The sequence below is a fragment of the Setaria italica genome, chromosome IX, assembly GCF_000263155.2.
Source record: "Setaria italica strain Yugu1 chromosome IX, Setaria_italica_v2.0, whole genome shotgun sequence".
In the NCBI taxonomy this organism is placed as follows: domain Eukaryota; kingdom Viridiplantae; phylum Streptophyta; class Magnoliopsida; order Poales; family Poaceae; genus Setaria; species Setaria italica.
Window position 1 is genome coordinate 119,283 of NC_028458.1, and position 23,069 is coordinate 142,351.

General features: G+C 44.7%; 4 protein-coding genes across 4 annotated transcripts; 2 read left to right on the plus strand and 2 right to left on the minus strand.

Annotated features, from left to right (window-relative positions):
• The first annotated feature begins 1,208 nt into the window (after nt 1-1,208).
• On the plus strand, nt 1,209-3,653 carry LOC101783084. The gene is made up of 6 exons (XM_012842678.2): nt 1,209-1,968; nt 2,096-2,210; nt 2,295-2,376; nt 2,992-3,043; nt 3,157-3,211; nt 3,295-3,653. Exons 1-6 carry the CDS (start codon nt 1,621-1,623, stop codon nt 3,468-3,470), a joined length of 828 nt encoding a protein of 275 aa, XP_012698132.1. The 5' UTR covers nt 1,209-1,620; the 3' UTR covers nt 3,471-3,653.
• On the minus strand, nt 3,350-6,835 carry LOC101782667 (pentatricopeptide repeat-containing protein At5g52850, chloroplastic). Its single transcript, XM_004980892.2, has 2 exons — nt 4,151-6,835; nt 3,350-3,483 (listed from the first exon to the last, which is right to left on the minus strand). The coding sequence occupies exon 1, from the start codon at nt 6,692-6,694 to the stop codon at nt 4,628-4,630; it is 2,067 nt and encodes a 688-aa protein (XP_004980949.1). The 5' UTR covers nt 6,695-6,835; the 3' UTR covers nt 3,350-3,483; nt 4,151-4,627.
• A 1,957-nt stretch (nt 6,836-8,792) lies between these two features.
• Nucleotides 8,793-13,005, plus strand: LOC101783485 (rhodanese-like domain-containing protein 8, chloroplastic). Its single transcript, XM_004980894.4, has 8 exons — nt 8,793-9,183; nt 9,425-9,478; nt 9,804-9,953; nt 11,589-11,763; nt 11,874-11,962; nt 12,040-12,137; nt 12,264-12,545; nt 12,626-13,005. The coding sequence occupies exons 1-8, from the start codon at nt 8,893-8,895 to the stop codon at nt 12,804-12,806; spliced, it is 1,320 nt and encodes a 439-aa protein (XP_004980951.1). The 5' UTR covers nt 8,793-8,892; the 3' UTR covers nt 12,807-13,005.
• Nucleotides 13,006-13,264: 259 nt separating this feature from the next.
• On the minus strand, nt 13,265-22,314 carry LOC101783885 (COP1-interacting protein 7). Its single transcript, XM_004980895.3, has 13 exons — nt 21,943-22,314; nt 21,201-21,380; nt 20,960-21,080; nt 20,837-20,876; nt 20,199-20,251; nt 20,044-20,105; nt 19,490-19,642; nt 18,351-18,562; nt 16,558-18,053; nt 14,670-15,587; nt 14,082-14,439; nt 13,843-13,896; nt 13,265-13,637 (listed from the first exon to the last, which is right to left on the minus strand). Exons 1-13 carry the CDS (start codon nt 21,999-22,001, stop codon nt 13,576-13,578), a joined length of 3,768 nt encoding a protein of 1,255 aa, XP_004980952.1. The 5' UTR covers nt 22,002-22,314; the 3' UTR covers nt 13,265-13,575.
• Between the last annotated feature and the right edge of the window lie 755 nt (nt 22,315-23,069).

The window sequence follows — 23,069 nt, forward strand, 5'->3', positions numbered from 1 at the left end:
CGGCGAGAAAGAGGAGGAGGAGGAGGTGGTCAAGGCGGCCGTGGCCTGGACGGCGGACGACGAGCACAGCATCCAGAGCATCGGCTCGCTGGAGCTGGAGAGGGACGCCAGGCTGGAGAAGCTCATGTCCAGGCGCAGCATCCACCGGAACCTCATCGACCTCGACGTCCACATCCCCGCCGTGCTGACCAAGAACCCCTTCGACCTCCACCATCATCATCATCATTGCGACGACACCGGCTCGGCCCCTTCGTTCCTGCTCGGCCAGCACAGCAACCCCTTCGATTTCCCCGAGATGCAGATGAGACGGCACGAGAGTTTCACTGCCGGCGCCGCCGCCAGGCCATCGCGCTTCAGGCCCTACTTTGTCGCCGACGTGCCGGAGGGAGGAGGCGGGGACGCAACCGGCAGAGACAACTCCAACTCCTCCTCGAGCACGTCGTCCTCGGCGGCCAGCGACCACCACCTGCAGGCTCAACAACAAGCCGCAGCAGTCAAAGTAGAAGACGAAGCACCGGCAGCACCGCCGCCGGAAGCAGCAGCGACGTCGCCGCGCAAGTGGGGCGAGAACGGGATGGTGGCGGCGGTAGACGTCGAGCTCATCAGCGACTCCTCTGACGACGACATGTCGCTGCCGGGTGATGGTGCCGCCGCCGGCAGCCTGAGCAACCCCCCGGATGAGGACGAGGAGGACTCCTTCGAGGTAGAGAGCATCACGCAGCAAGTAGCTGCTGCAGGTAACCCCCATGCGAGTGCCGTGGAGATGTCGTCGTCGGTGCCGTCTCCGTCTCCGTCAGTGCTAAAGCGGCACGCGACCATCAGCAGCAAGGAGTGGGTGGCACCCACTACGCTGGCGTCGGTGGAGGAGAACGAGAGGAGGGAGAGGGAGCACCACATCTTGGGCCCTGTTCCAGTGGTCATTGACGACTCCCCCGCCACCGTCACCAGAGATGGATCAGCTGCAGGCGCAGTGGTCGCAGCAGCGGCGGCAGCAAAACCACCACCGCCAGCAGCAGCACCGCCGCCGCCAGCAGCGCCATCACCGTCACCGTCACCACCAGCACCATCAGCAGCACCAGCACCGAAGCCGAGCAGCAAGTCTAAGGCCACCTCCAAGAAGGCTGTCTTCGGCTTCTTCCGAAAATAATGATGCTTTTCTTTTCCTTTATTGATTGATTGACAGTCTCTCAAGCTTGTACTGTACACAGACAAGAGCAGTTTAAAGCCAGCCCAAGAAACAAATTAATTATAAATAGCAAACGATTCTCAAAAAGAAAGCAATCCACGATTCAGATTCTTACGACTAAGCAGTTAGTTGGATTTCCTCTTTATCAATGAAATAGGCACATTCTTGTGCCGCTTTCATTCAAAAAAAAAGCAGTTAGTTGGATTACATCCAAAGAAAGCAATCCCTTACTTCACATAGTAGGCAATGGATGGTGCAATGGACATCACGTTCCATTCATTCCATGCCACACTCAGGAGTCCATCTTATTCTTAAACCACCAACCAAGCAAATCTGTCCAGCTGAAAGCTCTACATCACATATCTAGCACCCCTTCAGGCGACCTCTTTCATCAAGCCAGCCCGCCCCTTCCCTTTGCTCACACACCCAACACCATGAACTCCACCTTGGCATCTATCTCCTTCCAATCCCCCTGTTTCAAGCTTCAACCAGCTTCTCAACTGCGCCTCTGGCCTCCTCGACAACAGGAGACAAGCGGCGCTCACACAAGGAAACAAGGACTTCCCCTAAAGCCTCTACACGCAGTACTAGGAGCAGACAGAAACCGCAGACTCAAAAATGCTAACCTCAGAGGTTCCACCTTACCATCTTCGCCCCTGTCAGATGTTGTTCAGGAGTTTTACTCCTCCCTCAATGAAAAGAACAGCAAAAGGCTGGATAAGTTGATTGCACCTGATTGCATCGTCGAGGATACCGCATATTATAAGCCACTGGATGTCAAGGTCATTTTCTCATCTGCTTCAGCATTTCACAGTCCGATTACCTCTGCATGTTAGATTGGAGCATAAGCTATTAGGGCCAGGTTCCTATACTTAAGTTCACAAAAAGAAAAAAAAATATCACATGCAGTGTACCCGTATCTACTTCAAAAGACTGATGGAATCCATGGGAGAGAACGTCAAATTTGCCATCGATGAGGTTTGTCAAGGTGCAGAGCACACCGCTGCAGTAATGTGGCACCTTGGTAAGATTCTCCATTGGGAATCCAAATTACAAAGTGATGGGAAAATCTGATAGGGTAATGATTTCGCCATATTGCTTATTACAGAATGGAATGGATACATTATCCCCTTTACCAAGGGCTGCAGCTTCTACATAGGTTCTGAAAATGGAGCAGTGCTTCTTATCAGGTCCTACTCTCCCCCTCTCTCTCTCTGTCTCTCTTTTTCATTTTGTACCATTTGCATGAAGCAAGTGGCTTTATTATTCTTTTTTAAAAGGCAAAATTTGCCACAGGACTCTGAACTTTGCTGGTGTTTGCTATTTCACACCGAACATTCAATAATTGTCTAGGAACCATACAAACCAATCATTAGAATAATAGTTCTGTGATTTCAGTGAGAGAACTCTGTAGACGACACCCATGCCCTTGCAATACTATGGAGCGCGCAAAAGCTGAAGCCACTTTACAATCCTCCTGTATACACGCAAATCAATGACATCATTTCATCCTGTGACAAATACTATGATCCAGCTAGGGAAAAAAAAAACATGCTACCTAAAATGAAGGGCAAAATAGTCTATTCACTATCTCACATAAAATCAAAGGAAATGTTATTCTAATGGTCGCGGTGTATTGTGGCAAAGATCCATAAATTCGTAATAGTATGTAGCCAATTATTGAAAGTTCGGTGTGAAATAGCTACTGCCAACAAAGTTCAATATGGTGTGACAAATTTTGCCTTTAGAAAAAATAAGCATGCTTCCCTTTACCTGAGATATCAATGATTTCACATACACTGCAGGAAAGTTCACATCTTTGATGAGTCACCACTGAAACCAGGAAAGTGGGCATTGGTAGGGCACACTAATGAGTCTCGTGTTTTTACTGTTGTATGCTGTATCATTCCGATTGAACGAAGCCATAGCTTGCACTAATCATCTCCCATGAAAAATTCCAATGCCTGCAGGAAATACTCAATATTGTCACCAGCTTACTCAACATGTTCCCCAAAATAGCTGAAGGTATGTGCTTCATAAGATCAACAAAGGTTCGGTATAAACTGTTATTACCTAAAATCTAGCTAAGCATGCCAGTATGCCCGCAGGTTTCCTCAAGGATCCAGAAGCAGTAGTTCAACCTTTCGTAAAGCTCTACAAATTTTATGTGGAGCCTTTTATCCTCCCTTTTCTAGCATACTACACCCACTTTTGGACATATGTGGCTCGAGGATTGACTGTGGTGCTCCATATCTTGTATAACTTATTTAAAAGGCTCATATAAAGAGCTAAAGTGACTGAAATTCAGAAAAATAAATTTGCAAAGAATCATCTATATTAGTATAGTATTAGCAGTAACATCAGGAACGAGTGGAGAAGCAACCAGCCCATGAGAACCAGCTGTACTATGGGAAGAATTAATGACCCAGAACTTTTTCAAATGATGCTATTCTGGTTATCATATCCATGTCTCTGTGAAACAGAAATTGGCAAAAATTCACTTTTGAAGGAAATGACTACCAGCATAAAGATGCAGATATTTACATGAAATGGTTGCAAGGAATACAGAGTATTTACTTTTGCTACATCAGTTTTATTAAAAACATTGAGAAAAATGTATCCTGAAAGTGCCACCTGTAAATCTCCCAATGGTTGATTGTCAGTTCTATTGGTACATAATATATGCCAGTTTTGTGATAAAGGAGACAATGGACTACATTAGGCAGTACAGTACTACAGTTCACAAGTTTACAGGAAAGATCAAACAAAAAAAAATCAAACCACGTTTCTGTATTACAGCTTCAAATAGTAAAAAGATATGGTACTAACTTTCTATCTCTAGTATTATGTATCATAATTTGAGCTTGAAAATTGACTGCATTGACCAGAATAGTTTTTCTTTTGTGACAAGAAGCAACTATTCAGAGCATCTGCTATCTGAGTATGTTAGCACAGGATGCTTACCAGAATTGAAATAAGCGCTGTTGTACAAGACAATTGATTAATTTCTGCTGGTTAACTGAGTAAGTGAAGGTGGTGGATGCCATGTATTGTATGTAGTTTCTGTGCAATTAAATCTCTATAAAATCTTGAAGGTGGGAAGTGTCTCCACACGAACAAATAAGCAGACTCTGAATTAACCTTCTTTTCATCACAAGCTTGATACGGAGTCGTTTTTCTTATATTGAAGAAATTTCCCAGAAATAATACTTCCGTTTTCTTGGGAATACATAATAACAAGAACCCAAGCTCGGTGTACAGAAATGGATTGGCAGCCCATAGCTTGGATACCTGCACCCCTCATCATCCCGCAAACCTGTCTGCTCATTGTGATCTTGTATCCGAGGAGCACCATGATGCCTGAAATACATATTCTGTATTACTGAATCTGATGGATCCAACTCCAGTGCCTTGTTTGCGATATATTTGCCAACCACCGGATCATTGTGGAGCTTGTAAAATGCCAGCTGGGTCCTGTAAATTGACAAAATCTAGCTGAACTGGCATTGCCTCGATGGTGTGTGCCACCTCTGCAAGACGGCCTGCTTGTCTTAGCATATCTAGAAACCATGTGCAGTGGCTCTTTTGTGGGGGAACACCGAACAGATTCATCATAGAGTAGAAATGTTTGATTCCAGTGTCAACTAAGCCACCATGACTGCAGGCGGAAAGCACAACTGAGAAAGTGACCCCATCAGGCTGAGCTCCAGTCAAAATCATGTCTTCAAAAGCCGACAAAGCTTCAGCGTAACAGCCATTAGATGCCAGCCCGGATATAATAGCATTCCAGGACACAACACTGGGTTCCCTGATTGACCGGAAAGCACTCTTAGCATCCTCCAAACACTTGCACCTGCTGTACATGTCAATAAGGCTGTTGGAGACAGATACCTCATCACTCAATCCCAATTTGACGGCGCAGCTGTGCAGCTGCTTCCCAGCCTCTATGGATGCCAAGGTTGCAGCAGCGGAAAGGAAGCAAGCTAGGCTGAAACCGTCAATATCAACCTCCTCGTGGAACATATGAAGTATCATCTCGAGGGCCCTGTGGTGAAGCCCCATCTGATTCAGCCCTTTGGCTAGGCTAGTGTATGTGAATCTGTCCCTCACGAAAGACATTGTGGTAGCCACATTCCACGCATCGTCCATTCTAGCAGACCTTGCATATACATTGACCAACGAGTTCCCAACAGTCGCGTCCAATGACTCAAAGCTGGTCTTAAGCACATAGGCATGGATTTTTGCAGCGAGTAGACATGCATGTGCGGAGGTTGAGCCTTTCAGAAGAGTGGACAGGGTGAAGGAGTTGGGCTGCACCCCGGTAGCCCGCATGCGAGCAAATGCTGCAAAAGCCTCTTGGTCCCTGCCATGGCGCACGAGTCCAGCGATGAATATAGTCCAGGACACCACGTTGGGTGTGTCGACGGCACGGAAAGCATGCAGCAGGTCGAGGAAACGTGTGGAGGACTTGCTGTAGAAATCCAGGAGCGCGTTGCAAGCAGAGGTGTCGTGCTCCAGATGAAACTTGAAGAGGCGGGCATGGAGCAGCCGCCCAATGTGCAGCGAGTGGGCCGCGGCGCAGGCAGCGATGAGCGCTGCATAGGTGAAGGCGTTGGGTGGCACCGCGGCGCGTTCCATGTCACGGAACGCCCGCAGAGCATGCTGGAGCTGGCCACCCCGCGAGTAGGCGGTGATGATGGCCGTCCAGAGCACGACGTCGGTCTCGGGCGTGGCGTGGAGCACGGTGCGCGCGGAGGCCATGGCACCGCAGGCGGCGTACATGTGGAGGAGCGCGGTCTTGAGGACGAGACTGAGGTGGGGACCCCAGCAGCCCCAGCGGAGGAGCTGGGCGTGGAGCTGGGTGCCGTAGCGGCGCAGGCGCGTGGAGGTGCAGGCGGCGAGCAGCTTGGAGAAGGTGTGCTGGGTGGGCGCGCAGAGCGGGAGCATGCGCGGGTAGAGCGCGAGCGCCCGGTGGCGGTCCCCGGCGCGGAGGAGGGCGGAGATCATGGCGGTGTAGGACACGGCGTCCGGGTGCAGCATTTCGTCGAACACCCTGGTGGCGCTGGCCATGTCGTCGCAGTCGGAGTAGAAGGTGAGGAGGGAGCATGCGAGGACGGGGTTGAAGGCGGCCAGGCCACGACGGCAGGCTTGGGCGTGTATCTGGTAGGCCAGGCGGCGGTCGCGGCAGCGGAGCAGTGCGGCATAGGCGAGCTGGTCGGAGGTGGCGACGGCGGGGTGGGCTCGGAGGACGCGGCGGAAGACGGTGAGTGCGGCGTCGTGGCGGCCGGAGCGCGCGTGGTCAGCAACGGCGGCGGCCCAGGAGGAGGCGGAGCGCTGGTGGCGGAAGACGGGCATGGCTGCCATGCGCGACTCTTGGCTTGGGGGTGGCGGCTGCTTGGTTTTTTTTGGATTTGCATGCGGTGATGATTGCCAAGAACAGAACCACAGCATATCTTTCCTTCCCTCCCCAATCATCACCACCACTACCATCATCATCATCATCATCATCTGAAGCAGCAAAGCAGCCGTGGTATGTAATGTAAGTATGAATGAATCGAGAATTATCCATCTGTTTCTGAATCCTCCCGAGGAGCTCAATCTTCACCACCCCAGCGATGCATACAACAGCGTGTGGAAGCTTAAAGGATTGTGAAACATTTTCCTGCCAACGGAGTTACAGAATGCAAACACTAAGCCTATAAACACCCTTTGCCAATCTTTCAGAGAGCACTCTTGATCTATATTAATCAAAAAATTGTTACTAATTAATATTACCGCACAAAATCACGCTCAAGAGGAAACATGAAAAGGAACAAGATACCAGCAGTCAGCTGACCTTCCTCCGATCCTCATCGGAGTTGCAAATTAAAGAATAATATGACGCAACTAGCATAGCATAATATGACGCAAACACAGGAGTTGCAAAGAATTTGGGATATAAAAGAGACTCAGGGGCATCGACAAGGGGGATGAGCAACAAGGTGAACCACAAGCATTTCTCACCGTGTACCAAACTACAAGACCACAAGCAGCTCTCATGTGCCCTTAGATTCATAATTAAAAATATTTCCCTTCATTTCAAACTACAAGACCTAATTTTAACTTAACATGGTCTTAAAAGATCATACTTCTATTGCTAATTCCCTTGTAATATGTTGTTCTTAGCAACAAGGTTTCATCATTAGAAAGTATTTCTAAATATAGATCCGATGTAACTACTTTAATTTGTAGCATAAACTTTTATAGTGTTGGACTAATAATTGTTAAAGATTACCATGTTTGAATCTTGAAATGTGGCATGCCTTTTATTTTAATAAGGTGGAGGGAGTATTATTTATGGTTATAGTTTTGTTTTTAACAAAATTATACTATATAAGAGGAATTATATGTCGAAAAGGATAACTGTTGACGGAAAAGCATAACTGTTGGCACGTTAACAACACATTTCAGTGTTATTTTAGTGATATTATTGGATTAATTCTTACACTAACACACCACTTGGTATCTAAAATAACTCCATACTTACATGCGTATTGTATTTTGAATTATATTACAAATTGATAGGAATTATGATATAAATATATAGTTTTTGCATGAGTTTGATTTGGACCTGGACATTGAATGGTGCAAGGAACCCACATGAAAGAGGGAAGGACACGAAGGCCATAGGACATGCTGGGTTGATCGGCCTAGAGCCCATTGACATATCAACCTAGCCCATTATACCCTCTAAATACGTCCACCCTTAATCGACCTTCATTTCAAAAGAATTTGACACGAAGGTCACAGAACATGGTGGGGCTGATCAGCCTAGAGCCCTTTGACCTATCGGCCTAGCTCATTATGCCCTCTAAATACGTCCACACTTGATCGACCTTCATTCGAAAAGAGTACGGCGGCAAACATTTGATGTTTTGGCAAATTAATCTCATGGTTAAGCGAAAGAAAAACAGATCAACTTGAAAAGATTTATTCGCTTCAGCTTATTCAGTCGGCTTATCAACCACCAAACAGTGTTTTCCTCTCACAACAAATCAGCCGTTTCAGCTTTTCAGCCGGCTTATAAGCTGAAGCGAACAGGCCATTACATTTTCATATGAAAGTCGGCAAGACCTAAATCAATTGGCCATGACGTATTTCCTTTTCTCGCAAAATGCCCTCTAAATACGTCCACACTTGATCGACCTTCGTTCCAAAAGAGTAAGTGGCAAAACATTTGATGTTTTGGCAAATTAATCTTGTGGTTAAGCGAAAGAAAAACAAATCAACTTGAAAAGATTTACATCTTCATATGAAAGTCGGCAAGACCTAAATTAATTGGCCATGACGTATTTTCTTTTCTCGACTTTGCATCTTTCGTCCCATGGCATCTTCAGACAATTTATGAAGAGAGGGGTGGAAAGATTTTCATTGAGGCTCTGAAAGTTACCGACGAGTATCATCAGAACGAAACTTTATATACTTATTTCCGAAACTATAAAATCTAATGAAACTGGACTTGAGGCTAGAGACCGTCTTGCAAATAAATACTATAACCAGCCTATAAAACTAGCAAAATAAAACTCTCCATTACCATTCCTTGTTTCATTCGTTAACACGAACCTATTTCGGCCAATCTAAACTGCGAAATCGAACTCTCCGGTGGGAGCGGAATTTTGCTTCTGTGGGGATACCGATATCGCCGTTCTCAGGATAGCGTGAAAGCCATGGCGTCCGCCGTCCACCACCTCCTCGCGCTCCTCCTCCGACCTCTCCCTCCCCCGGCTTACCATCCCCGCCACTCCTTCTCGCCACGCCCTGCCCGCCTCCATTCCTTCTTCCCGGCTCCCGGTTGCCGCCTCGGCACACATGCCGTTGCGCTTGCAGAGCCAGACTTGGTGCCCCCGGATGAGGAGGAGGAGGACGACGACGCCCGGTTCGTCGTGGTGACCTTCTACAAATTCGTGCCCCTCGAGGATCCCCGCGCCGAGGTCGCCAGCCACCTCCACTTCCTCCAGGTTCTTCTTCCTTCCTGCTTTGCCTCCGTCTCATACTACTGTGTGCCTGTGTCTGTGTCTGTTCTCCACCCAATTTGCCACACTGCGAAATGAACTCGTCATATTGATTTTGACGCCAACCACATTGCCACATGTCTCCTCTAGTTCTTTTCAATTTTGTATCTTTGGTCATCCGAAAGACTGAAACGATGTAATTTTCCATATACTCATGCGTTGCGTTATTCTTCGTCTTATGTATCAGGGACGCGATATACATGGTCGCATTTACTTGAATGAGCAGGGAATCAATGCTCAGGTAACACAAGCTTCTGCTTCCCCGAGTATTTCTCATGATTCCAGTTATGCGGGCATGGACGCCTAACCTATGTTCTCAGCAAATGCCTTTGCATCCTGTCTACTCTTTTTTCAAACAACTGTAGGCACAAGCAATTTTCCACTTGGGACAATATTGAAGTAACACTTATTATATGATGTGGAAATTTAGAAAGTAGCTTGCTAACTGTTTTAAGTGGTTATATTAATGCATGTGAATGCGCTAGGTCCTATATTTACATGATCTAAAAATGCCGCAGCGGTGATATTTTTTCTAAGTTTTATTCTAAATTTTTCTATTGCCGCAGTACAGTGGTCCACGCAAAGATGCAGTGGCATATGCAGACTGGGTTAAAAAAGATCATCGGTTTTGTGATATGCTTGTTCAAACCTCGCCAGCTTTAACTGGGCATGCCTTTCCTCGACTGAAACTGCGGTACAAGCCATCACTTGTTCAGGTAAGCAAGCCCTGTTTTCTGTTGCAAAGGAAATACAAGGTTCTGTAGCATCGTATTGGCTCCACGGGTAGCTTACATAATCAAGGGTCAAGGAAATAAAGTTTGAGCAAATGTGTGTGCTTCAGTAGGAGAAATTGTTAGCTGACTGTTTCAGGGTTCAATCCCCGAGCTTGTATGTCTAAAGCTTAGTTACTTCGTTACAGACCCAAAAGATTATACGTTGACGACAAACTTCCACAGTTCTGCCCCTATCTCCTCTCTCTCGTCATCTCGTGTTGCTACTGTTTCACTGATGAGGAATTACCTTGGATACCTTAGGGCCTGTTTGTTTGAGCTGCAGCTTTTGGCTTTTGGTTCTGAAAAGCCAACAATAGCTTTTAGAAGATGTTTTTAGCTTTCTGGGCTCAGCTGAGCTTTTCATATAAACTCAGCTTTTCTAGTTTTCTGGCTTTCCGGAAGATTGGTTTTTCACGCTGAGAAGCTGCCTAGAAGTTCAAACAAACAGGCCGTTACTGATTTATGTTGGAACTAGCCTGAGCTGTTCCTTCTTCTGATGTATCCCTAACTTGCTTTCTGATGGAACTGGCTGAAGGCCTTCCGTCTAGAAAACAAATTTATGGGTCACAAAATTACCTCTTAGTTCAGTATTGACCAGCAATGTACAGTTTGTTCATTGAATGTTAGTTCAGACAAGAAATTTGGTGCCTGTACAAGTTTACATGCTAGCAGTTGTTAGGTGACAACTGCTCCCGCTCTTATGTAGATCTGGAGTTGAAAGTGCAGCGTTATATGCTAAACACGTGAAAGAGCAGCATTTCAGTATTTGGAGCTTTCCATGCCATCATTGTCATCTTTAGCCGATATTTGAGCTACCTACCTTCAGCTTCACCGCTCCCTCTAGGCTGCACACTTGGTGATTGGTTCTTTTAGCCAAGAGTTTCCAATCAAGCTGCATTGCTTGTGGTAGTTGTTGTAGGTTCGTCCTGAGGAGTTCCAGGCCAGTTGAGACTTTGAGAGGCCCTTGAGTAGGGAAATAGTGTCATTTGCAGATGTCAGCCAGGGGCGCATTTCAACCCTTGAAGAGGCCTTAAGGTTCTTCTCGTAGTTTATTCATTTCTGAGGACAAAGCAGGCTTATTATTGGTACCACTTTGGAGGGGATCAGCTTCAGGTTAGGTGCTTCTCCTGCGTGCCATCCACCGTCACTGTTGAGCTGAGGGGCTATCTCCGATTGTTCGCTATCCTAGCCGTGTCTTGCTCGTCATGGTTTTTCCCTTGCCAGGCTGTGGCTCACTTTGCTATTGCTACTCTTCTCTGTCAAGCTTTGTGCAACGGTGATCCTCTCCTCCTCATCAGGACTTTATTTAGTTCAACGTGTCAGAGGGTTGAGTGCTTGGTTTTATCCTTCTGTTGTTCATGCCGTGTTTGATCCACAGTTGTGCTGGCTGTGTTGCTAGTGGGCATTTTGCTTTCAGCCTGGGGTTTGAGTTGTGGGTTCTTCTCGAAGTCTCCATTTAGATCTGGGGTTGTATCTCTTTTTCCCTTTGTTTTCTGCTACCCTATTAATATAAATCGGCAGTTTCCTTGTCTAGTATTATTTTGTCCCAAGACATCTTATTTCAAACGATATTTCCAGTTAGAAGGAGGGAGTTTGCATCTTCCATTGCTGGACCCTAGCATGCGCGCGACGCCATTGACTCCATCAAAGTGGAAGGAAAGACTTAAAGCTAAGGCATGCCTTGATGTGCCCTCAAGTGAAACGCCTGGAGATACATCTGGGAGGAGGCTTCTGCTGCTTGATGTCAGAAATGGTGAAGTACTTTTACACTGCACATAGATACAAGCACTTGGGTTCGGGATCAATACTCGCACCTTATTCCTTCTTTGAATGGCAAATCAGTGTGTTCTTATCTTGGATCAGGCTATGAATGGGATGTTGGGCATTTTGAAGGTGCTGAGCGCCCTAACGTGGACTGCTTCAGAAGCACTTCCTTTGGGCTCTCCGAAGAGGTAACACGTACTGCCCTGGCTCTGATGGATCGTCTGTTTGCGACTGTTGGTTAAACATAGTACTTGGTGGTGTACAGATGTCGGATCCTCTGAATGGCCTAGACAAAGAGAAGACGGATATACTGATGTACTGCACCGGCGGGATAAGATGCGACGTATATTCAACAATTCTCAGGTAATATTATGCTGAACATGAGCGTGTCTGTAATATGCGTGTGTTCTTGAGGACGACGTACAGTTAGAGCTTGATGATCAACTCCGACAGCCAACAGGGCTATCTGCTGATTATATTGTTGTGCAGGAAGAAGGGCTTTCGGAATCTGTACACACTGGAGGGAGGAGTGTCCAACTATCTCAAGGCGGAGGGGCCTGCCGGGTGGGTGGGGAATCTGTTCGTCTTCGATGGCCGGCTATCGCTGCCGCCGGCGACGTTCAGGCGGCAACTATCTCAAGAGGAAGAAGCTGCTGGTGCTGCTGCTGTTGAGAAGGAGAGGTGGGTGGGGCGCTGCTACTCGTGCGGATCGGAGGTGGTGGAGCTGCGCCACCGCAACTGCGCCAACATCGACTGCAACCGCCTTTACCTGTGCGTCAAGTTATCGTCTCCATCTCATCTCTCGTCTCTCCCATCATCTCTGACTGAGCAATGCCAATGCATGCGTGCAGTTGCTGCGGCTGGTGTGCGGAGGAGCTGGCCGGCTGCTGCTGCTCCGACTGCAAGGTCGCCCCTCGGCTGCGGCCGCTCCTGCCGGGCCACCAGAGATATTTGAAATGGCATGTCTACCGTGATGGATTGCTGACGGCCCACGGAGAGGACGACGATGCTGCTGATCGAGGGTTTTATTAGTTGATTGATTGAATTGAACACAACACATGCATGATGAACATGAACCAGGTGGGTGGGTATTCAGATTTCAGGCTGACAGTTTGTCCACACCACACCACACCACACAGATGGATCCATCTACCTATGATGAATGTAAATATTTGTGTGGAAATGAAATGAAACGCCATATATAAAATGGAGTGATGCATCATGTCCCGAAGCTCCAACAATGCAATAACAAAACAATCATATCGCAAGTTAAAGTGTTATATTAAAGGCGTGTCGATGTCCTAAATGAATTACATTTGGAATTAAAGGGAGTAATCGACCGCAAGCATCATAAAACAAAATTATTAATAAAGTGCACCTAGATCCTTAAAAAAATTTCAAGGTCCAGTTAGCACCTGTCTCCTTAAAATTTTTAGGAGGTCCACATTAGACCTAGAATAATCTCAAGAGTGAACCATTTGTACTTGGGATTTTGGAATCAATAAATCTGCTGACAGGCTGTATTATATTCCTTCCACAACCATACAAGAACTGTAGTACAGCTGGAGTATCAGCACACAAAACAAAACAAATAGTTTGGGTACGAAACAAGGGAATGTACAACAAACCAATCATCCATCCATCATACATGAACTTCGCATACGCTGTTTACAGACGATGACGCCATATAGTATGTACGTATACATATATATACTAGAAAGAAAACCAAAGCTGTTCCAAACTCATCCCAAGAAGTATGTACTGTACTGTGCTATTCCTCCCAATTGCCGTTGATCCATGTTCACAGTACAATCACCTTGTGCTTGCTGCGGAATGGTGACAGCAGGGAAAACGACCGAGAAGCTGCAGCAGCAAACAAGCATAGTGAGTATTTCACAAACAAGTTCTGGAAATAAATTCAGATAGTGCTCCCGCTTGAGCATTGGGACCAAGAAAAGGAGTTTTCGCTTCACAAAATAGTATTTTACTGGTGACAATATTCAATTAATGCATATGAATATGAAAATACATTCAAAAGACAAATTGTGCTTGTGCTATTAATAGTAACCTTTAGAAGAAGCACTAGAATCCTCTTGTGAAATAAGATTCTTCAGCATCGACCCTGAAATATTAAACACGGCAATGTGGTGAGCATTCTTGACAAAAGCATGGGCATATTTAAGCGCTGAAAGATATTTTCTACTGTTCCCTCTTCTTAAACAATATTAGCAGAATCCCCTTGGTATATAATGGTCTTATGCAAACAACATTATTTAATAAGTCAACTATTTGGGACGGACTACATACCCTCTCCCGCTGGGGCATCATCAACTGAAGACGCGTCGGAATCCATTGCACCCTCAGTCAAGGCTGATGCCTGGCTTTTCCTGCCAAATTTCAAAAGTTTCCTGAAGCCTTTTGGCTCTTTGCTTCGAGGTTTTTCATTTACCTCATTGCCCTCAACTGAAACTGAGTACACAGGCTCAGGTACTCGAGCCTTAATGCTATCCACATGCACAAGCGATCCAGATTCTTGCACAGGTAATTGACTGTAGTCAGAAGCATTCTCCAGGGATGTCACCCTAGCAAAAGGGGCCTGGTAGGGTTTCTCCATGGCAGCCAAGGTTGGCCTCTCAGGTTCATCCTTTCGACACTCAGTCACCACCTAGTCACAACAGGCATTCTTTTAAAACTCTAGCTTATGGGATCCGTAATCAAATAATAATTCCATCATAAAAGGATGCATTCAAGTTAATAGTAAAGGAGCAAATTTGGCCATTGAATTGAAGACCGCATACATACCAAATCAGAAATACTATGCAGAGAAATGATGAGACAGATCACGACGAACAAAGGCTTGAATGAGAACTGAAAAGAACAGCATAAAGACCATACCTCATATGAGTTCCCCTGGTCATCAGGTCCATTGGTGACAGGGCTCTCAGCATCTGGAAGAATAAGTGGAGAAGGTGGACCCCTGATGGCAGCATACTCCAATTCTGGGCTGGGCTTCTCTGTCCTGTCATCACTAGAAGTTTCCTTTGCTGCATTTCTTCCAGAATGTGGAATGACTAGAGGTGTTGAAACCACCTCATTTTCAAGCATCACAACGGTCTTCTCAACCACCACACTATCATCACTGCTGTTCATCCTTGAGATGTTACCATCAGTTTTCTTTACACCAGCAGTTTCTGTTGTAGGAGCTTTAGCTCCATGTGAAACCTCTTTCTTTTCTTTGGCAGCTACTCCATTTTTCACAACAGCAGGAGCTTGTGGGGATTTTACTTTCAGTTCTGGTAGTGTTGCTGATTTACTCTGGTCAAGTTGCATTATAGCTGAAATTTTCTTTGTCTGGGTATCCTGTGGCATGCTTCTTCTCCGTGGGTGGTCCACACTTGCTGACTTGGAATTCGAAGGATGGTCAGTCAAACCGTTGTTTTTAGGTTCAGCAAGCTTTTTCAATCGCTCACTGGATGATTCAGCTCTCCCACCTTTCTCCTTCTTCACATCTGTCAACGATGAGGTTGACTTACTAACTGCATTTGTATTATCATTTAGTTTGCTTGCTTTTACTGTTTTTCGGGGATCAGTCCCTGTGGTAGTTTTGGCAGGAAGTTTTCTGAGAGGTGAAGAGGATGCAGGTTCTGCATCGCTGAACTTTGAGCTCTTGTAGGTACTGGGAGAAACCTTGGGAGAAGGTTTCACTTTTGGCTGCTGTGGTGCAGTTGACGCACTGGAAGTGCTACTTCTTGCAGCAATTCTCTTTTGCCTCTCCAGCTTAAGCCTTTCTAGCCGTTTGATCTGTTCCTCTTCCTGGAAATGCGAAAATTCACCAATTCAATGTTGCAAAGTATTAGAAATCTAGCAGCAGCAACCAAAGTTGTCCGGTTATACTAATTTATCAATAAATAAACCTCCATTATAAGAAAAGACAGGACAATAAGGATCACTACCCCAATTCGAGTTATTCTTCATGTTAAATCACTTGTATTTGTATGCCTAAACAGCGGTTTAGCCCGTTTAAACACTGCACAGTGGCCAGTTGTCCCCAATTAAACATCTGTTTATCCCGATTAAACAGACATTTTTCCTCAATAACATCGTTGGAGGCTGACCCAGCTGCCAGTTGCACCACCTGCTGGTTTTGGTAAGAACCTGTAAGGCTGTAAGCACTTGGTAAGAGCTTGAGTGTGAGTGCCTTCAAATTTCCCACTTTTTTACATCCTAGTAGTTGGTAGGCACACATAATCTTGCTGTATTTTTTTTGTTGTTTTCTGCTAACAATGGCAGGTGAGCAAGGTGTATTTTTTTGGTTGTTTTCTGCTAACAATGGCAGGTGAGCAAGGTGAGGAAGATGAACCTCTCACACCAAAGACACAAGCAACCAGGGATTACTTGGCACGCTTACTGAATGAACACACACTGAACATCACAGCAGCGGTGAATGAGACCAGAGAGGCCTTGAACAACAACACCACTGAAAGGTTGGGACACTAAAGCGGTGCATCACGATAGGTCAGACTGGAGGGCAGAGGCAGTATTTAGACATTCTGGTTGTTTTAAAAATAAAGCTCACAATCATATTTCGCATCAAAACTACAGGATTCTTGACAAGCTAATAAGAGAACATCGTATGTGAAAATGTAAACTGTGTAAAACACTAACTAGGTCAAAAGGACAAATGCTGAGGGGCAAGGAGCATCATACATTGTTATGCAGAAGCATGTACGATAGAATTCGCAGAAAAGGATCGATGGGTATAAAAAAATCAATGCACCAATACCTGCTCTTTCTTTGCCTTTTGAAGATCCGCTTTATATGCTCGCAAGTTTTGTGCACGTTTCTGTGCATCAGTCATTGGGCCTTTTGATGATGATAATCGCCTCACTAAAGCATCTTTCCTTCGTTTATCCAAACTCTCCTGTGAACTTCTTAGCCGCTTATCTTTCTCTGGCTTTACTTCATCCACATTGCTCAATGCTGCCTCTTCCACAGGTGCATCTACAACCATGGCAGCAGGTTGGCTCTGCATCTGACTGTTATAATCCAGTGCCGGATCATATCCAAATGAAATGTCTTCACATCCACGCTCTGGCATCAACTCATCTGGCTCATAGAAAAGCTGCTCACCAGCTTTAGCATCTGATACCTTTTGAACAGTTGAGGGAAGCTCAACATCTATGTCAATTGCAGTACGGCTTTCTGGTCCAAGATTATCCTCTGAGGTGAACCTAAGAGGTATCATAAAGGACTCATCTGCCATGCTGTGCGCATTTTTTTCCACCAGGCTGGGGTTCTTGTACTGTGCCTCTGCAAGAGGGTCCAAAGAACTCCCTCTGTGCATTGACTTTTCCTGTCCATAAATCATGAAGTCATCACTTGCACCTCTTCTGTATCTCCCATCTCCAGCTTCAATCTCCTTTATGCAATCACTAGCAACACCACTACCTTCCCCCGACATCATAAGTTCATCACCAGACAGCATCTGCTGTGGCCTAATCCTCCCATTTTCTATATTGAAACCTACTGTACTACGTTCATTGGCACCAGCAGAATCTCGCTCTGCCAAGAGAATAGAATCATCAATGCCTGTGCTCTCCTTCCTCCTTGCTGGGGGTGGTTCTTTTTCACTGGCGAATAGGTCGGTATCATTATCTCTTGTCTTCTCATCAGCTCTTAGCAGGAAACTCTGGAAGACATTCCAGTTCCCTGGGTCTCCATCTTGCCCATTCGACATTTCATCCTTATTATATTCATCTGCAGACTCAAGAATGATCTTTCTAGCATCTTTCTTCTTTGAAATTGAGCTCTTATTCTTTTTCTTTCTAGACTTGGTGTTCAGATCATCGCTGTCCTCAGATGCTACATCTGAACCTGTTTGTGATTCACTGTCCGATGATCCATGCCTTTTTGATGTTACATTTATGTTTCGTATGACAACCACACTGGGCTTCTTCTTGCCTGTCCTTTTATCCTTTTTATGGGACCTGTGACCATAAGAAGTCTCCCTCTCTGAACCGCTCTGGTCACTTCCATCATCTGAAGTTTCTGAGTCCTTGCTATCTGAGGAGTGTTTCTTTGATGCTCTCCTTTCTGAGTGGTGGTGCCTAGTATCGTCCATTGAGGGGTAGGGGGAAGGGTAATATGGGTTCATTCCAGGATAGTAAGGCATGCCTTGCATAGAGTAAGGTGGATGCATTGCCCACGGTGGATATGCTGACTGATATGGACCATGGAAGAACTCATGGGGTGCTCCAGAGTGCTGAGATGTCCTCTGATCTGTCAAGCAACACAAGTTATTGCTGAGATCCAAGGACATTTTTATTCAGTCATTAATGGGAAAACAACTCTAAAATCAAGCATGGGACAAATAGCTTCAAGGAGTTGAATCAACAGTTGTGCAAATAATGAATGAATAGGAAATCCAGCATCCATCAAAAGAAAATGTTCCTGGATAGTAATTATCCAAACTCATGGAAAAATAAGTTGTTATGAGCTTTTTAGAATGTAAGTTGGTCATTGCACCAAACAGCATGAGTCTATTAGCTTGGAGGGTGTTAAGACATCAAAATATACCTGCTTTAGAAGCATCTTCTCCATTTGCATCTCCATTGGAAACAGACATGGTTTCCATAGTTTGCTTCATGTTGTCCCCCATAAACATAATGCCAGAAGGATTAAAGGGAGCAAATTCCGAGCGTGCAGACATTGCTTCAGGTTCAACTTCAATCCATTGTCCGGTTTCATGCTTTTGCTTCCACAATCCAATGAAATGTGTACATGCCTTCCTATTTGTTGAAAGCACACCAAAGCGGTTAGCATGAAAGGATTTAATGTTAACGCTGTGAAAATTTGCTTTCAGGCAACTGTTTGTAACTTAGTCAAGGAGGTCAAACAGCAGTAAGTTTATGCGCTTGTATGGGCGTGAGTCCTAGGTACCCAATCTATTAATTTGTAGTTTCATGTCCCTGAACTTGCGAAGTGGTTCACTAGAGGTCCAAACCTCCCTAAGTCACTAATTACTGTTGATCCACCTGTTTGCCATCTCCATGCCATCCAGGTCACCCTAATTTTGCGAACCCATCATTCATATCACAACTAGCCCCCACATGACAGCCAATAAACAAACAAAGATTCTGATGGTACCCACGGCAGAGAGATGAGGGAGAGATGACCCACACCACTGACTTGTGGGTGCAGCATTTAGTGTCCAAGATGGCACATAGTCAGCATGCCATGTAAACGATCAGGTATCAACTAAGAAGGTTTGGACCTCGGGCAAAACACAAACACTTAAAAACTTTAGGTGCATGGAACTCAAATTAATAGTTCAGGACCCCAGATAATGCCCCATAACAAGTTTAGGGACCGCAGTGCACTTTACTCAGTCTATGAAAGAACCATCCACAGCATGGTTCAACAATGATATGTGATCAACTGATAAAGCCATATAGTTGAAGCTATTTGCATATTGCAACAACTTCCGATATTTGAATTCTCTCAACAATTTCAACATTTGGAAAATAGCCTCCTGGCTCCCACATTATACTGTCGCCAGAGTAGAATCCAAGAAAACAGCAAATAGATATGCTACAGAGTCAGGTGCAGATAATTTAGCAGTCCTATCGTCATGAGACAGATGTACAGGATACTCAAAATGAGATATCCAACCTATCAGGCAAATTATTTATTAGACATAAGAAGGCTATACTTACATCAAGCGAGAAGCACCAAAACGCTCTGCAAATGTGATCAAATACACCAAGTTGTCAATATCAAACCCTGCTGCTACAGCACGTGCAAAGGCCATAGCCTGCTCTTTACGCAAGACTGTTTTGCGAGTCTCCAACACTCTGAGCAATTGAGCTCTACAAAATACGAAGTGTGTAATAAGATGATTGTATTAACAGCATCCTGTAACGCGGTTAAATTCAGCATGCAAAAAAAAAGATGAACGCTCCAGAAACAAAAACAACTCATCCAAAAATTAAACAGATCCCGGCCATATACACTGGTGTGTCTCCCTTATCTAAGAAAAAAATAAGCATAGTAAAAGAATCAAATGATGATGATGCTAGAAGTATATACATTTCTTCATTAAATGGAGCATATGTTACTCAACAAATGAAGATTAGTTCTATTTTAAACATAACATTATGTATTATCCATGAAGATTCCATTTCAAAAAAAAAAGTTTTGTTGCCATACATGAAAAACCTTAAAGTACCACATTACAGAAAACAAAAAGGGATGTTTTAGACATAAGTACTTTGAATTCTCCTCCTGAGTAGCACCGTTATTCTGCACTGGTAGAGTTGGCTGTGTGCCAGCCTGCCAACAATATGGAATCTCAGAATTAGATAACACATTTATACCCTGACTCTTTTGCAGAAAGAAAAGGCGAGTTTATCCATACAACTTTACCTTATATGGAACAAGCGCCATATCTGCATCAGGATCGAAAATTGTCTTACTACCTGTAAGCAGATGGATCAAGGACATTCAGCAACAAGGCAAGAAAAAAAAAATACAAGAGCCATCTCCAAATCAAGTTGCAGCTCATATCCATCCTTATTGAAACATGTAACTAATTTTTAAAGCAGAAGAGAACGATCTCTTCTTAAAAATGCACAACGCGATAATTAGCCCCCATCTCAAAATGTACAGCTTCCAGTGAGCTAGCTAAAACTAAAACAATTAATTTCACAATTGATAAGCACTACTGAAGGTTGCTCATGCATAAACCAATATATATGTTGGCATTTTCCTTGTGCAGCCTAGTGTATTGAAAATTAAAGCTATCTATCTGTACCAAATTCAACATATGTGCCTGATGCTACAACTCAATTTGCAGCAAACCCTAATAACGAATAAATTCTAAAAGTACATCCTGCATTGCAATTTGCCAAGTTTTTGTTCAAGGAAATACAAAAAGTATTTTTTTTCTCAGTAATAAGTAAGCATTGCTGAGTACTTAGGTGATAAAACAAAGAGCTTCAAGATATGCTGTTTTTTCTACGGATCATGATGAAAGAAACAAGAAATGCGCATCGGTGTTTGACCTTCCATGCAATCCACCGATTTCCCGTTATGGTCTTCCACCTAACAAAGTGCAAATAAGAACATCTCATCTTTCTGATATTACTATGTTAATCACAAGTTATCCAGCACAGATGTCTACTTACAGATCTCAAACCAAGGCTGTCGTTGCCCTGGACAGCAATGGCATCCTCAATCTGCAATATCTCAGACTCTATTGTTGTGACCCGCTCCAGGACCTCCGGTGTACTCACAAAACGAACAAACCTGCCAAGGCCAACCATGCAAATCACCACCCCGATAATCTAAACAAAAAGATGCAAATCGCCACCCCTGACGCTGTGAAATGCAATTGGGTGGCAAGATGAAGAGAAACCGAGCACCAACCTCTCCACTGTGCCCCTGGTAAACCATGGCGCATCAATCTCTGGATCCGGCTCAAGTGTGATTGAATAGCCTCCCTTGGCAATCTGCTCTTGTGCAACCTTAAGATGCGCGACGAATGGGTTCAGCAAACCAGAGGCTATCTTCTCCTTCCATCCATTTGCCACCACAACTAAGTCACACCTACAAAAGATGGGGAGAAGAGAGAAATAAACTATTATGATATGCTTGCTACTTCGCCACAATGGCAGAAGCATTGGCCATTACAAACGATGGTAAGCCCCCCTGTCTGTTTCGGTTGGGATTGTGAATTATAGCTTTTACAATCGCAAGCTGAAACAAACAAACAAGCAGCTTTTCGTATACAAATAGGACCTAGGTTGTGTCCCTAGTATCCGATCAGAAAACAATTTAGAGCATGAGCACATCAGATCTATAGCACCGCAGTTATGCGCGCCACACACAGCATTGAGACAGTGAAGCCTACATATGAGGCAAAGGCGAAAGCTTTTGCCATTTCACGGAGAAATAACCATCGGCGGCTTCCAGGTGGAACAAAGATGGCGGCTTTGCCATATATATGCCAGAGCATCCAGAGGTCGCCCCATTTTTGGCAACACGCCACACAACAGAGGACCGACACGGTATTAACCAGTCAGACGACACAAAAAAGAAGAGCAAGCAGTTCTTGAGATGAAACCGAGAAATATCGCTGCGAGTTTCTTGAGCAGATCCGGTAGCTCACCTGGTGCGGGTCGGGGTGAGCTGGAACACCGCCGATTCAAGCCGCGTCTCCGGCCTCATTGCAGAACAGTTGTAGTCGATCCCCCTTGGGTATCAGATCTTGCAGGAATGGATCAGAAGACTAAGGGGATGCTAGAGTGCAAGGAAGATTACTGATTTTGGAGGAGGAAAATGCTGAGAATTACGATAGAAAACGAAAGGGAACCGAAGAACATGAGCAATTAAAGAATCAAAGAAGAGATAAATAGCAATCGGGAAAATAAATAATGAAATATGGGGAGGCAGAGAAAGAGGTAGAGAGTGTGGGTGGTTGTTGAGTGCAGTGCAGACTGCAGACATACAACCAGACAAGGGTGGAGAGAGCTCTGCTGCTGCTGCTTGCTTTTGCTTTTATTTATATTATGCCACACGAAATAAAAAGTTCATAATTTTTCCAAAAAAAATAAAACGTTCATAATTTTCCAAAAAAAAATAAAACGTTCATGTCACGGGGGTTACTACTCTCCCATTTTGGCTAGCAAGGCTGAATAGGCTGATGAATAGATTGTTGAAGAGGAAAACAAGAGAGATTCTTTAGTTTGAAAAAAAAACTAGAGAGATTCATTATTTATATAACAGAAGATTGTACATAAACACAAGCAGAAATGGGCATGAACAAGTAGAAAGGTGGAAAAGAGGATACGTCAGCCTTTTTCGCTTAGTTGGTGGCTGCAGCAGATTAGACGAGAGAGGGGCACGCAGCAGATTCGTTTCTAAGGGATCATGACGTCTCAATTTCATTTGGAAAGTGAAAGCTGTGCTTGTAACTTCGAATCATCTTTATATTTTTTTTCCAAAAAAAATGAGAGCAAATATATATAAAACGCACAAACCTACCACCGTGCATCATATCAAAATGGGACTGTCTACACAGTAGTATATCAATATAAATTGACTTAATTTTTAATAATAATTGTGTGGGTGTGTGCATGTAGCAGCACAATTAGGGAAAGCTTATTAGAAAAACTGAGGTCCATGGTGTTTCGTTCGTTGCGCTGCCAACATCACAGTCTGTGACATACACAAGGCCATCTTGATTAGGTCGGCCTTTTATTTGTCATCTGGAGTATTGTGTAGGGACATTCCTGG

Excerpts from the sequence above, each read along its gene's own strand:
- LOC101783084 (XM_012842678.2), top strand. The coding sequence starts at position 1,621 with ATGAACTCCACCTTGGCATCTATCTCCTTCCAATCCCCCTGTTTCAAG. Across the intron at positions 2,211-2,294 it reads TGCAGTAATGTGGCACCTTG|AATGGAATGGATACATTATC; the intron begins GTAAGATTCTCC and ends TGCTTATTACAG. Across the intron at positions 2,377-2,991 it reads GGAGCAGTGCTTCTTATCAG|GAAAGTTCACATCTTTGATG; the intron begins GTCCTACTCTCC and ends CATACACTGCAG.
- LOC101782667 (XM_004980892.2), bottom strand. The coding sequence starts at position 6,694 with ATGATGATGATGATGATGATGGTAGTGGTGGTGATGATTGGGGAGGGA.
- LOC101783485 (XM_004980894.4), top strand. The coding sequence starts at position 8,893 with ATGGCGTCCGCCGTCCACCACCTCCTCGCGCTCCTCCTCCGACCTCTC. Across the intron at positions 9,479-9,803 it reads AGCAGGGAATCAATGCTCAG|TACAGTGGTCCACGCAAAGA; the intron begins GTAACACAAGCT and ends CTATTGCCGCAG. Across the intron at positions 11,764-11,873 it reads GCTGCTTGATGTCAGAAATG|GCTATGAATGGGATGTTGGG; the intron begins GTGAAGTACTTT and ends ATCTTGGATCAG.
- LOC101783885 (XM_004980895.3), bottom strand. The coding sequence starts at position 22,001 with ATGAGGCCGGAGACGCGGCTTGAATCGGCGGTGTTCCAGCTCACCCCG. Across the intron at positions 21,381-21,942 it reads CTCACCCCGACCCGCACCAG|GTGTGACTTAGTTGTGGTGG; the intron begins GTGAGCTACCGG and ends CATCTTTTGTAG. Across the intron at positions 13,897-14,081 it reads TGATGCCCCAGCGGGAGAGG|GGTCGATGCTGAAGAATCTT; the intron begins GTATGTAGTCCG and ends TTAATATTTCAG.